At 43.2% G+C, this 14,896-nt stretch overlaps 1 protein-coding gene across 3 annotated transcripts in view; it reads right to left on the bottom strand.

Moving 5' to 3' along the window:
* Positions 1-14,896, bottom strand: part of Igsf5 (immunoglobulin superfamily member 5) — a 51,997-nt gene that overhangs the window by 23,456 nt on the left and 13,645 nt on the right. For 2 of the 3 annotated variants that reach the window (XM_029470362.1, XM_021185454.2), the window contains exons 4-6: positions 13,939-14,238; positions 4,997-5,137; positions 611-635 (exon numbers count right to left, since the gene is read on the bottom strand). In XM_029470362.1, the coding sequence (XP_029326222.1) occupies positions 611-635; positions 4,997-5,137; positions 13,939-14,238 (466 nt within the window). The remainder of the gene's footprint in view (positions 1-610; positions 636-4,996; positions 5,138-13,938; positions 14,239-14,896) is intronic. The other variant, XM_021185455.2, reaches the window with a different exon arrangement.

The following is a 14,896-nucleotide window of genomic DNA, read 5'->3' as shown; positions in this document are numbered from 1 at the left end:
CACACTGGCTACCATGTATTCCTGTGAACATACCAGCTATCATGTATTCCTGTGAACATACCAGCTATCATGTATTCCTGTGAACACACTGGCTATCATGCATTCCTGTGATCACACCAGCTACTGTGTATTCCTGTGAATCTGGACTCAGTTCCCTCAAAAGTGTTTGCAGCCACTGTGGATGGAAATGGGAGAAATTTTTCATTCTTCTATTCTCAGTGCTGGAACAAGCCACTGACTGCACCTAATTTTTCTACTAGAACAATACCACATACCTTATAGGCATCTGTCTGGCTTGGCTTGCTGTCCTGCAACAACTCTCAAGTCCAAGTGCAACTTCTGCAGGTGCCTGACTTAATGTAGGCAGGACTACTGCCAACAGTCACAGTGTACAGTGTCCTCTTGTGGAGAGAGTTGCAAATGTCAGGTGATCAGGGGACAGTTCACCTACCTATATTGGTCTCTGTTATTCTACAAGTAGGGTTACTTTATAAATTTGTAATTGGCATGTTTTTCAGAGTATTCTATATCAGTACTTATTGAGTGCTCTAAACACTCACACCCTGTTGTCCCCTGCTTCTGACTTACCTTTCCATTTTACCTTTCTTACCTTATTTCATTTTGATAAGTAGATTCTGAAAAATAAAGAGGGAGAGAAAGTCCCATTAGCAAAATGAGGATAGGGGTTCTAAAAATAAATTCTCACTGATATTTTTAATTGACTCCCTGACTTTGAAAATCCTCGCTTAGACCCAGTTTGTATGTAAAGTGACCCTGCACTGAATTACTAAGTGATTAAGCCCAAAGATAATAGGTTCAGTATCAGAAAAATAAATACTCTATAGGTACTTGAAAGATAGTAGATGCCGCCCTGTGTAACTAGTGAATAATAATTGACTTTGGTATCCAAGATTATACAAGTTCCATCACCAAGAAACGTTCTAAGTAACAGAGCCAGCCACTTGTTTGGAGACCAGCATCAGGGTGCAGATCTGAGTTCATTGCACAGCACATAAGCTTATATACAGTTTTTGAACCAATCTCAAGACCCTAAATCGTTGGCCAGTCATGTCTTGCCACACCATAACTGGTTGCTCACTGCATGCCAGCCCAGTAGAACCATATTCTCAAAGCATACTCTCATCTGACTTAGACACCGGTGTTATAGCACCTTGACAAAGAAGGAACCTTAAGTTACTACATCTGAGTTCCTTAATGCGAGAACCATTTTCAATCAGGTTCACATACAAGTTCATGTACAAGTAGTGTCAACTCGGACCATTGCCACACATTATACATACACACACATGTGGGGATGTGGAGGTCAACCTTGTGAAGGAAAAAGTGGGATGGAAAGCGAGGCACCAGAGGCTCCTGTTACTCCTCGAAAAGAGTCCAGATCTGCCACGCACAGCATTAGATCTAAGATGGCTCCAAGAACACCAGTGAGACAGCAAAAAGGAACAAAAGCCAGGGTGGTGGCTGCTTCTCCGTCTTCACAGAAGTCATAATACAGAAGTCCTAACATGAAAGTTCTAACAGGTGAAGATGCTCCCCTCACTCCTTCTGAGTAACTCCATCAGGCAGGGCTTTCATTGGACACAGTGACTGTGTGACTAGATATGATTTCCTAATGATTTAGGGTCTTGGGATGGGTTCAAATGCTGTATATAAACTTAAGTGCTGTGCAATAAACTCAGATCTGCACCCTGATGCTGGTCTCCAAAGTCTGGTTCCCAGGATTCATCACATGACTCTGTTGCCTCTCATGGGCCTTTCACCTTGAAGTTACATTGTCAGAAGCCGACATAGGACAAGCTAAAAACTAGCAAGTGATCTTCCTGAGATGATACACCTTGGATTAATAATCCATGATGGATTTGCTCTGATAGGCAAGGCCTAGGAGAAAATCATTTTAGGAAAGATTCCTGCTATTAATATGCTTTTCCTGTTATGATTAAACATATGTAACAATCACTAGGTACTAGCCTACCCTTTTGAGCAGATCTCTGCAGAAAAACAAAGATGCTACAAGATGTCTTGTAGTGGTGGTATATAGACAACTTCTTAATTCTTAATGATGATCCTATAAGAATATCTAAAATCATATCAGTATTTATTAAGCTCTTTTATAGTGGGACTTCTATTAGGTCCTTTCTGACCTGCTATTAGGTCAAAACTGCTTTGAGGACTCTGCCAGTCTTCCTGTGTCACCAGTTAATTACTTCTGAAATAGTGAGCAGGCATCTACTACTCAGAGCACATTCCAAAAGGTTGTAAAGCCAGTAACCAAATGTCATAAAAAGGGAACTAACGATTTATTATAGGTGCTAGGACAGAAGATAAAATATTGACTGGGTTTATCTGTACAAAACGTCACTAATAAGTTAGTTATGTTTTTTAACTCTCCATGAACCTGTGGAGCTCATACAGATGATGAATGTTTAGTCAGATAATTACTCCTAATGGATATGCATGGAAACAGTCTCTGTTTTAAATTTCTATTTCAATTTATGATTTGAACTTATGCGTAATCTTGTGATGAACTTGCATGATATCTGGCATGAGAGAAAGATCAATAGAAAAGAGTCAGTAGCTCACACCTGGTGAACACACTAAGTGATCACAAACTTAACAGTGCAAGACAAGTGACAGACACCCAAGCATTGAAACTCTGTTCTTACAAAAAAATAATTTAACGGCAGAAAGCATTCAAATCAGAGAAAAAGACATCGATTCAGCACTTAGAAAGTTCTGAGCTGCCACATGTCAAATCATGCTTACGAACTCAAGTTTCAAACTGTCAAACTCTAAGACAAACCATCCACCATTCCAGACCTGACCACCAAACCAGCAGCAGCTTCCACACCGCTGGGGGGTGTGTCTCTGCAGACTCAGTCCCAAGCCCACAATGGAACATTTAGAATACCTCAGAATAGGAAACTGCCCTGAGGCATGTTCCAACCGATGTTATTCTAGAAAAGCTGTTGCATGCTAAATGACACATCACCACAGCTGCCTGTCCTTACAAATAAGGACAGGAGTCCAGTAACCCAGGCCATCACAAAAGTCTGAGTCATCACTTTCTCGGGTACGGGGACAGCCTGGTCTCTGAGAGGAGTTCAGCAGGTCATAGTGCAGTGGTTCTCAACTACATTCATGCATACACACATATATACACATACAATTACACACATGGATGTGTGTCCTGTGACCCTTTACTCAGGTCCTCATGTTGTGGTGACCCCAACCACACAATTATTTTCATAGCTACTACATGACTGCAATCTTGCTACTGTATGAATTCTAAAGTAAACATCTGATATGCAGGATATTGGATATGTCGTAACCCAAAGGTTGAGAAGCACTGTCCTAGAGGAAGAACCCTCTCTTCTCTGCACCCCGTGGTTGCTTTCTAAGACTGAAGGCCTCATTGCTTGGTTTCAGTTCTGTTTTGCGATGTTGCCATTACCTCTGCCCCAGCTCATTAAGGCAGAATGAAAGCTAAAAAGAATACAAATCTGTAGGTACTGTGTGACAAGCTGATATGAGCAGGTGCCGGGGAATTACGAGATGGGGCTGGTCCACATACCCATCATTCCATACACCAGTCACCTTTTATACAGAACACATTGAGGATCTATGTTCAAGCCATGGTATATTATGACTAATATGACTCTCCAGAACACACTTGCTCTAACCAAAGCCTTGTGCCCTTCAACCAGCATATTCCGGTTCCTCACCCCACCTCTAGAAACCTCCACTCCGCTGTCCCGGTTCCTCATCCCCACCTCTAGAAACCACCATTCTGCTTTATTTCTGTGCATTCGATTGTTGAATATGCCACAAATGAGCAAGATCACACCTCACTTGTCTTTCTGTAAGTGAGTCATTTCTCTTAGTATATTCTACATCATCGTATTGTCCCAAATTACAGAATTTACACATTTTTAAAGGCTAAATGATAGCCCTTGTGTGAAAAAAGGTAAGTGTGTGTGTATGTGTGTGTGTGGTGGTTTGGCCCAGTAGTAGCACAATTAGAAGAGAAAATTATGGCCTTGTTGGAGAAAATGTGTCATGGTGGACATGGACTTTAATACACTCATCCAAGCTGCCTGGAAGCAGTATTCTGCTAGCAGCCATCAGATGAAGATGTAGAACTCTCAGCTCCTCCTGCACCATGCCTGCCTGGATGCTGCCATGATCCTGCCTTGATGATAATGGACTGAACCTGTGAACTTGTAAGCCAGCCCCAATTAAATGTTGTTCTTATAAGATTTGCCTTAATCATGGTGTCTGTTCACAGCAGTAAAGCATAAGACAGTGTATATGTATGTGCATATACATGTTTGTGTACATGTATATATTTGTGTATATGCACGTATACATCCATATATGTGTGTGTGTTTATGTATGCATGTGTATATGTATACACATATGTGAATATGTATGTATGTATGTTTATGTGTGTACATATGCATGTGTGTGATTGTGTGTGTATATATGTGTGTGCATAAATATGGGCATGTGTGTATATGTGTATATTTGTGCATTCATATCTGTATATGCATACACATATGTATGCATGACATACTGCATTTACACAGTCATCAGTTGATGGACACTCAGCCTATTTCCACACCTTAGCTATCATGAACGTGGGAAGGCATATGTGTCTCTGACACACTTGTTTCATTTCCTATGGATATCCACCCAGCAGTAGAAGAGCTGGTTCACACTGCATTTTTAGTCTCTGAAGAACCTCTATATTGCTCTCCATAGTGGCCATGCCTATTCACATTCCAGCCAACAATGTGTAAGTTTCCCTTGCCAGCTCTTGGCCTTTGCCTGTATGGCGATAGCCATCTGCCACATCTGTGCTGTGACATCTCACTATGGTAGAACTCATCTTTCTAAGAAGTTGATAAACTCACTCACTTCAATTGCCTGTACACAGATTCAAAGCTCCATAGAAACATATATGAAAGAAGAATACCTTCCTTTTCTCTCCTGGAGGCACAACAGCAACAGAATATTATAATCAAAGCAATGATCAGGATCAAGAGCAAGGAAAAGGCCACTGCCAGCAGGATGATGGCCCAGGTCGGCAGTGCTGGGCCTTCCTCTCCAATACTGTCTACAAGAGCAAGAGAAAGAGTTTAGTGATGTCTGTACCTTGTAGGCTCAGGTTCTAGTGGGTCCCAACTGCCTTATGTCTTCAGTAGTAACTCTTCAGCCTGGTGCAGCAGCGTATTCTCTGCTACCTCTTCTGTGTGTTCAATGACTCAGTCCTCAGCAGTGTCTCCCATCCCAGTATTTATTGGTACATATGATTGCTTTGTAACCCGGATCCAGTTATCAGCTGGTTGACACCTCTCACATTCCTGGGAGCTGGATATGGGTGGGCAGCAAGGCAACTCCCCAGGGCTAGAGCCCTGAGTAGCACGCTGGGATAGCCTTTGGTCAACCCAAACCATGGACTAGAGAATGGTGTGCCCTGGCATCCATGTCTGCATGTTTTATGACTCCATAGCAGCAGAGGTAACTGGGGTGGGGGGACCCAAGACCCTGGATACACAGCTTTCCCCAAAGCCCCACCAGAGCCCACCACTAAATTCATTTCTCTTACAGTCATGTGAGCTTTCCTCAGCTCTTCTGGAGTCAATGTCATTAGTATTAACTTTGCCTTCTTAGCCAGTAGGTTTGGAGTTGAGAGGCAAAGGTGAGGTGAGGCAGAGCAAGCAGAGATTGAGAGAAAAATAGGGAAGGAAATTGAAAGGAAGAAAATACATCATTGTATTATCCCAAATTACAGAATTTACACATTTTTATTTTTTTTTTGTTTTGTTTTTTTGTTTTTTGTTTTTTTTTTTTTTTTTTTTTTTTTTTGGTTTTTCGAGACAGGGTTTCTCTGTGTAGCCCTGGCTGTCCTGGAACTCACTTTGTAGACCAGGCTGGCCTCGAACTCAGAAATCCGCCTGCCTCTGCCTCCCGAGTGCTGGGATTAAAGGCGTGCGCCACCACGCCCGGCTTTACACATTTTTAAAGACTAAATGATAGCCCCTTGTGTGGAAAAAAGTATGTATGTGCATAGGCATGCCTGTGTGTGTGTGTGTGTGTGTGTGTGTGTGTGTGTGTGTGTGTGTGTGTGTGTGATGGTTTGGCCCAAGAGTGGCACTATTAGAAGGTGTGGGTTTTTTTGTTGTTTTGTTTTGTTTTTATTTTTTGAGCTTTTTTGTGTTTTTGGGGGGGGTGGTTTTGTTGTTGTTTTTGTTTTTTCAGCCATGTCTTAGAATTGACATGCTGGCTTTGGGTGGTCATGTAAACACAAATTTCCACTAAAATTCTGTGTAATTAAATATACAGTTCCTTAGTTGTACTGTCTACATTTCAATAGCCAAATCAACCCAGATGGAGCATTTCCACCATCCTTGAAAGTCCTGCTGGGTGGCACATCCGCTGTCTTGTGGGAACTATGTGAATGATTCCCAAGGAAGTCTTAAACAGCATTCCACTCCTCCACCCAAGCAGGAACCATGTAGAAGCCAAACCACAGGCAACCACATTGATCCATGGATCTGTGCATTGTATTCAACAAGGTCTGTCAGGCTACCTCACTGGTAGCTCTGTAAAAATGGAGTAGAGGCTGGCTGTCACTAGAAACTTTAAAATACCAGGCTTCCTCGGAAGGAACATGAGGTTTGCTTTGAAACCAATGGCAGAAGGGGCTAATGGTGACAATCTCTTGGATGCTCTCCCCCTATAGAACTATGCTTGAAGATTGACCCAGCAGCTATGGCTTGCTGTTCCTATGCCAGTGTTCAGTGGTCAAAATATGAGTAGAATGTTTAGAGAGGATCACTTCAGCTCAGTATTGAGTCACGTAAAGCAAAAGCTCATCTGCATAAAGAGCCACAGGCAAGTTGAATCTAACTGCATAAGGAGCCACAGGCAAGCAAGAATCCAGGTACATGGCAAACCATGACAAGCAAGAATCAACTCATGCGGAGCCATAGGCAAGCAAGAATCCAACTTTATAAGGAGCCACAGGCAAGCCTAGAGAGGCAGCTCAGCAGCTAACAATGCTTGCTGCTCTTACAAAGAATCTGAGTTCTGTCCCATGTCCACATATCACAAATGTCTGTAACTCTAGCTCCAGAGGTATCTGAGGCCCTCTTCTGGCCTATGTAAGCATTGCACTCAAGTGAGCATACACACACACACACACACACACACACACACGAGAAATTCTTTTTAAAAGAGTGTATTAGCTTGTCTGAAAACAAACCAAGGAATTCTATGCTTTGAAGAATCATATCATATTTTAAAAGATACTTGGTTTTGCTCTTAATGAATTGTTTATATTTCTTTATTTTTTTCTAGAGAATTAGAAAATGCTGGACAATTTTGATGGTTTCTTTAATTTTTAAAAGCTTACATTTACTGTCATTTTATTCTGTTCCTTCTTATGTATCTTCTACCATCTAAACTTATCCTAACTCCTTTAAGGTCCAGAATTGTGTATTATATTCCTTATATCCCATATACCTGGAACGTACACATTATTATGGATAAATGATGGATGGATAGATTGATAATGGATAGATGAATGGATGGATGGATAGATGGATGGATGGATAGATGGTGGATGGATAGATTGGTAGTGGATAGATGGATAGATGGTTAATGGGTGGATGGATAGATGGTGGATGGATAGATGATGGATGGCTAATGGATGGATGCATAGATGATGGATGAATGGCTAATTGATGGATGATGAACGACGGATGGATGGATGGATGATGGATGGATGACTAAAACAGCTGATTTCTTATTTGCCTCCTGTACGAGGCAGTCAATTACACTGAAACAGGCTTAGGTTTCTTCTTTCTCCCAATATTTAGCTATCCAGAGAAACCCAAATTGGGTTTTCTAATGGCATGTTTTTACCTCTCCCAACATCTTCCTGAGATAAGATGGGAATGAGAGACTGAGCCCTACCCAACATGAAGAACTACAGGTAGCTACAGAATGCTGAGATCAGGAGAAACAGTCTTCTCCAGGGAAGAACAGGCAAATTGAATATCCAAAACCAAATAGCCAGCCCTGAGAACATGCAAGGAACCTACAAAAACACACAAGTAAGATTATTCAAACTGAGCAGGTTGTATTTATATATTTGGGAATATATATGTGTTAATATATATGTAGTAATGGCAACTAAAGAAAAAGTGGCCAGGATTTTGAAAGACAGCAAGAGAGAATATATGGGAAGATTGGGATAGAGGAAATGACAAAATTATAATCTCAAAAAAAAAATGTAAGAAATGGTGATGGGGGGGGGGAGACAGTATTGTGTCTTTTCATATTATACCACCCAATCCCAAACTGGGGAGCTGTCACAACAAGGAAGTCCTCACAGTCAGAGAACACAATACTGAGTATCACTAGCAATACCTACAGAGCAATCAGATCCAAAGCCTGCTCCAGTGAGGCAGAGCCAAGCAGTCCGCAAAGGCACCCTAGATGTTTCGAATGCAAGTGATTGGTGACCACAATTATGGTATATGTCCATGCTTTCCTTCCCAGGAACACAATTATGAGATTATAAAGGCCAGGGCTATGTTCTTGACTCTCACAGTTCAATTAAAAAGCAGACCTCTGTGTGAAAGTCTTTCAGCTGCCAGCATGTTGGGCTTCCCACAGGAGGAACCAGTCACTCTTGTGGCCCCTGTTTACTTTCTAGGTTCTCTTTGGCCTCTGGCTCAGTTGCCAGTCACAAGTCTTGATCTAGCAGGTTATTCAGACTCAAGAAATGTGTGTGAAAGTTTCTGAGATAGGACCCATCTCTCACCATCACCATGGACACCCTACATCAAGTTAGATTCTCTCTCTCAAACACAAGTTTGCAAATGTCACAAGTTTTCATGATAAGGGAGCTAGCTGGGGTTAGACACAAGGCCTGGCTCCTGATGTAAGCGATAGTCTTGAATTCTCCCCACCTAGGACAACATGTTTATTGACTACTCAAACATTCCCTGACCGTGGCCTTTCCTTTCCCTACTTAACATTCCAATCTCTGTCAAACCAGGCTGGATCCAACATTCCTTCAGCTGAGTAGAGAGAGCCTGTGTTCTCCTTGAGTGTGCATGTGTACAGGGGGAAAGGCCACCTCTTGGGGCTGATGACTGAGTCTAGAAGGAAACAGGGGCTTCATGGGGGGCATGTTACTCACTATCCTGTTCCTTAATTCAGCCACCAAACCTACCCTCCCTCAACAGCCCCACACTGAGCCAGCATGGGTATCCGAAGCCATGGTTCCAGTTCACTTCCTCTTTGTGGTGACCATTCTCCCCTGGAAGCCCTTCCTTAGAGCCTCACACTTAGGAGACACTTCAGCTCAAATCACCTTTATTCCAGTCGATCATGATTGAGGTCTTAAGCATAGGCTACTACTGGAACTTTAAAGGTGTCTTATTTTAATAGTGTTTTTCATTTATCACTAGATAGATAGATGATAGGCATATATAGATATATATCACTAGATAGATATATCACTGGAGACATATATATATATATATACATATACATATACATGAATGACTTGTTTAGAAGAAAGTTACTTTTAGAACAAGTACATTCACAGCTGGTTGAAAAACAGATTCTTGGAATGGTTCATGATCCAGTCTGCTCACAGATGAGACACGTGGGGGGGAAAGCCCTTGTCCCTGCTCAGCACAAGAAAGCCAGGGTTCCCAACATGCCCCATACTCTGTCTCAGGTCCTCTCTTTGTGGAACAATCCCTCCAGGGAGGCACCACCCAGGTCTCACCTGATATAAAAAATATTTTCAGGGCATCCGGAAAGGTGTGGTCTTGCTGTGTGCAGGGCAGAGGGTGCGTGGCTGAGGTGAGTGACAGAGCCCTGGTTAAGGCTGGCATAACTTCATCTGAGCAATCCACAGTGACAGCTAACAGAGAAGCTCCAGGTTTCAAGTTCAAGCCTTTTCCCCTAAGCCCTTCCCACCGCGCATGCTCCATGGTGCCACGTGACTCGCTTTACTGCGTGGATACTGTCCTTTTCCAATCGCTAAGCTCTTGCCACCACGCATGCTCCTTCGTGCCACGTGACCGACTTTACTGCGTCGATCTCTGAAGGAAAGAATCCTTTTCCCAAATGTTCTGAAAAGAGTTAGCAGAGCTCTAAAGGTGTTGCATAGAATTTCTCAAAATCAGCGACACTGCCATAAAATGCCCCTATCATGTGCAAAGTCTGTGCCCACACCAACCAGAGGGGGACACGGGTCATCTGAGACACTAACATAAGCTCATCCTCTGTTCTGCATGCAATTTTCTTAGACATTGCAATACACTTCTCCCAAAATCAATAGCTCTGGAGGTGGGCACTGAAGCTATTTCAGCTTCACAGATGACAGAGCTGGGGCTCAGAGAGGTTAAGTAATGTTTACCCAAGCCACAGAGCTAGAGAGATGATGCACTATCCCATCTAAGGTCTGTAGAGATTGTGGAACCTGACCAGCTAAAGTAGAAAATGGGGCTTGAGATTTTAGGTTAACTGCTCTTTTAAAAAAATCTGTTATTTGGAAACTTAAAGTCAGAGATACCACATTCCATGAAAACTAATTAAATGAAGAACTTATGGAAAGGGCTGGTCCACAGCAGAGGTGTTCAAGATCCTCCATGGACTGGCTCAATTCGTTGCCTACCCATTTTGCATACAGGAAAACTGAGGCTGGGAAGTCAGTGATATGCCCAGGGTCCTGTCATCGGAGAGGCCATGTGGAAATGAAGGTCCGAGTGAGAGGGCTGCTCCTCAACCCAAGGAATGTCTAAGATTGCCAGCAGTCACCAGAAACAACAGAAGGGCACAGAGTAGATTCTCCCCTATCACCCTTGCCCTAAGGACCCCAGAGGAAGCTACCCTGCTCACATCATGTGACCTCAGAGTGGACACAGGATCGGACCCACCACTTCCTCTGTCCCTGACCTTGTCACTTCTCATGGAAATGAACTGTGATGATACTAGATCATTGAACCCCACAAGATGCTCATGTGCCCTAGAAATGCAGCCTCCCTCATGGCCATCACTTCACAACCTACACAGGAGGAGAACCAACACAAGGGAACCCCAGAAGGGGACAGGGGGGCATGCTGCATACCTGAAGATTTCTCTGTTGGGTAGATGGGGTACTGTGTAGCTATTTCCTCCCAATAGAATAGTCCTTCTTAGAGGAAGACAAGAGATCATATTACTCAGGAAGGTGGGGAAATCTGTAAGGCTCTTCACGAAGGCCCTTCACAAAGCTGTAAGAACTGCAGCAGGCTCTTCGTGGAACTGCCTACAGGTTGTACAGGGAGATGCAAGTGCATGGAATTCTTGTGTCATCAAGCTGCACACTTGAGCCATGTGCATCACCTGCTCCTGTATACCCAGGAGCTTCTGTAACTAACCCCAGCAAACTCCCTGGTGCATCCAAGTAGATGAATAAAATGAGGTTTTTGATGTGTTACCTATGTCCTACCCGGAATGAGTAGGTGTTCATTCATGTTTCTTCCCAGTACACAACAAGGGGACTATGTTTTCTAATGTTGTGCTGTTTGCCACCCAGAGGTTTGTGATTTTAGTAACTGTGATGGTTTGTATATGCTCGGCCCAGGACGTGGTACTATTAGAAGGTGTGGCCCTGTTAGAGTACTTGTAATCTTGTTGGAGTAGGTGTGTCACTGTGGGCGTGGGCTTTAAGATCCTCATTCTAGCTACCTGGAAGCCAGTTTTCTCCTAGCAGCCTTCAGATGAAGATGTGGAACTCTCAGCTCCTCCTGCACCATGCCTGCGTGGATGCTACCATGTTCTCACCTTGATGATAATGGACTGAACCTCTGAACCTGTAAGCCAGCCCCAATTAAATGCTGTCCTTATAAGACTTGCCTTGGTCATGGTATCTGTTCACAGCAGTAAAACCCTAACTAGGACAGTAACTAAGAAAACTGGGCTTTCTGTAACTGAGAAACCAGCTATGAACACAAGTGATGGCCTCCCACTCACCTTTCTTCCTAGGAGTTTTGATCTCTAGGGCAACACACACTTGGTAGCCTGAGTCCGTTAGGCTTCCTAAACTCACCTAAGGAATCAAAATAATTCCCCAGCCTTGTGGGTACAGACCTGAGGTTCCCCACCCCTGAGGAAGTCTGGCAACTCTCACAGGTGGCTCGCCTGTCTACTCTCTGTGAACGTGACCCCAACTCCTCTAACTCCACAGCCAAGGTTGAATGAGGTCTACAGCTAAAAATAAAATAAATAAATAAATAAATAAATAAATAAATAAATAAATAAATAAATAAACATGAAGACAGATACCAGCTGCTCTGATCTTGATGAATAACTTAAAAACAAATTACCCTTTTGCAAGTGAATCCAATAAGGTTCCTTGCTGCCCACCCAAAGGATCTTCCTTCCCAGCCCTCTCACCTACAGCTGCTGTAATTAGCATGTTGTCCAAGTTATGGAAGAATTCTCTGATGAGGGTAAAGTAGTCTTGCCTTCTGCTTTCCCCTTCAGAAGAAAAATAAGGCAGATATCTAATCTGTAAAATTCATGTCTAGAAGGGAGGGGCCAGCCAGCCAGAGCTCTGGGCTACCCCATATTCTTGGTGAAAGGTGGGTTTTCAACAGTCAGCTCTGGGCTGCTTGGTGCCAACAGAATTTTGGCACCAGAATTTCAATCTTCCCTGTCAAAGCCTGGACCAGACTACATTATCTCTAAGTAGCTTATAGGAGAGCTGGGTTGGGCAGGTGTGATATAGGTAAATCTGGAGTAACTGATTGAGCAAGAGACCAAAAGCTGATAGATACTGAAGTGTCAGAAGGACACTTGAGGGGGCAGGAAACACTGGACCAAACTGAGCCTCAAGAATAAGTATGGATTATAATAGAAAGAATAAAATTGAATTTATACCAGACAGACAGACAGACAAGTAGAAAGATAGATTGAGATTTGGACAGATACAAGCACAGGAAAGCCATGTGAAAATGAAGGTTTGGGTCAGGGGCTACTTCTACAAGCCAAGGAATACCAAAACAAGAAAAAAGGGACTGAGAGACTCTCTGTACTCCATCCAGGATTCCCTTCCTCTTCTGTAAGATGAGGGGTTTCCTGTGAGCCTGCAGGGATGGAGTAACTGGAATTACAGTCAGTGATAGATCCCTTACCTGGTACGTATGAGGCCCTGGGTTCATCCCCAACATTGTCTCTTTCTGCACACACTCACATACACATGTACACGCACATGTAATCTTCATGTTCTAACATGTGACCTCGGTACCCTCAGACCTCTACCCACGTCAACTCAGAGCTTGCAAGCTCCACAGGGCCCTTTAATACACAAGGTTAAAGTTTCTGCTATGTTATAATAGGTTCCTCTGAAAGACAAATACTTTAAAATCTTATTACCTACCCAAGGTAGATAATATGATGTTGTTTTGTTTTTTTGACACAGGATCTCACTTTGTAGCCCAGGCTTCCCTGGAACTCACTACATAGCCCAGGTTGGCCCCAAGCTCTCAGCTATCCTACTGCCTCAGCTCCCAGGTGCTAGAATAGAATATAAGCATGTGCCACTATATCCAGTTTTATTTTTTAAAAATATTAAGTCAAGTATTTGTCTCTGAACCTGCTGCCTTCTTATCTAAGTAGTGGACAAAGCTTCTCACTGGTTCATTTGCAATTAGGAAAAAGAAAAACTCTTAAGACACAATTGTAAGAGCATGTGAGCCCACGGTGCCAAATTTGCCTCGTCACTCTCTCCACCCAATGTCAAGGTGATTTTCCAGGTTGACAATGTATATTGACCAAGGGCTGACCCTCTCGTGAACTCAGAAGGGTCACTCCACAGCTTTCAGGATGGCGAGGCTCACTTACCAGGTGGAGGCTGAACCACAGTCAGGTTGACGGTAAAGGACTTGCTGGCCTGCAAGTCCTTCAGCTCTGCCACACAAGTCAAGGTCCCGTTGCCCAGTGGTGTGAGGTGCAGGACACTCAAGACCCTCATAAAGTTGCCCGGCTCCAGAAAGGAATTGTAACTCGAATGGCTTACGGGAACCTCAAGCTCCCAGGAAATATCCGGGAGTGAGGTCCAGCCCATGGCATAGCAAGTCACATTACAGGGTTCACCCTCAGTGACTATAAGGTTGTCGCTAGGAATGTTCAGGGTCCCCATGACTAAAGAGAAGAGAAAAACAAGCTAAAGAATGATTTTTCCCAATTTGAGCTTCGAATTACATCTTAGGAGACTTTTCTTCCCAGGCCCCAGGAAGGCTGTATCTGTCCCAGGAAACCACAGTTCAGGCTTTATCTGCCATATCTTTCTTTATGCACCTGCTGGGCTCTTACAAGAAGGTGAGGTGGCTCCCAATACTAATGAAATAAAAGTCAAGGCCCACTGGCATTAGCTACAGGATTCTCTTAGGCAGTCCTGGAAACAGAGGCAAAGAAGGAAATAATCTATATTCTTTTCCCAGAGACTCACGAAAAGCAGATCTCTCCCCTTAAGTTTGGGTCAGTCACCTTCATTTTATAAACTGTTTTGTTTTCTTTGCTGTATGAAGACAAAGTCTCATGTAGCCCAGGCTAGCCTCATACATTACTGAGAGCTGGTTTGGGGCTGCAGATCCTCTTGCCCCCACCTCCTAAGGTCAGGGAAGACAGACACGTGCCACCTCACCCAGCAGTAAACTTTATCAAATAACTGCCTTGGATATTCCAAGTTTTAAATGACATCAAAATTGAATTTATTATAAACTGGATTAACCCAGTTACGGTTTCAGAATTGTTGAATTTAGATCAATATTTTCTTTTTTTGTTGTTGTTGGGGTTTTTT

The sequence above is a fragment of the Mus caroli genome, chromosome 16 (genome assembly GCF_900094665.2).
Source record: "Mus caroli chromosome 16, CAROLI_EIJ_v1.1, whole genome shotgun sequence".
In the NCBI taxonomy this organism is placed as follows: Eukaryota; Metazoa; Chordata; class Mammalia; order Rodentia; family Muridae; genus Mus; species Mus caroli.
This window is presented reverse-complemented; position numbering and strand designations above follow the sequence as displayed.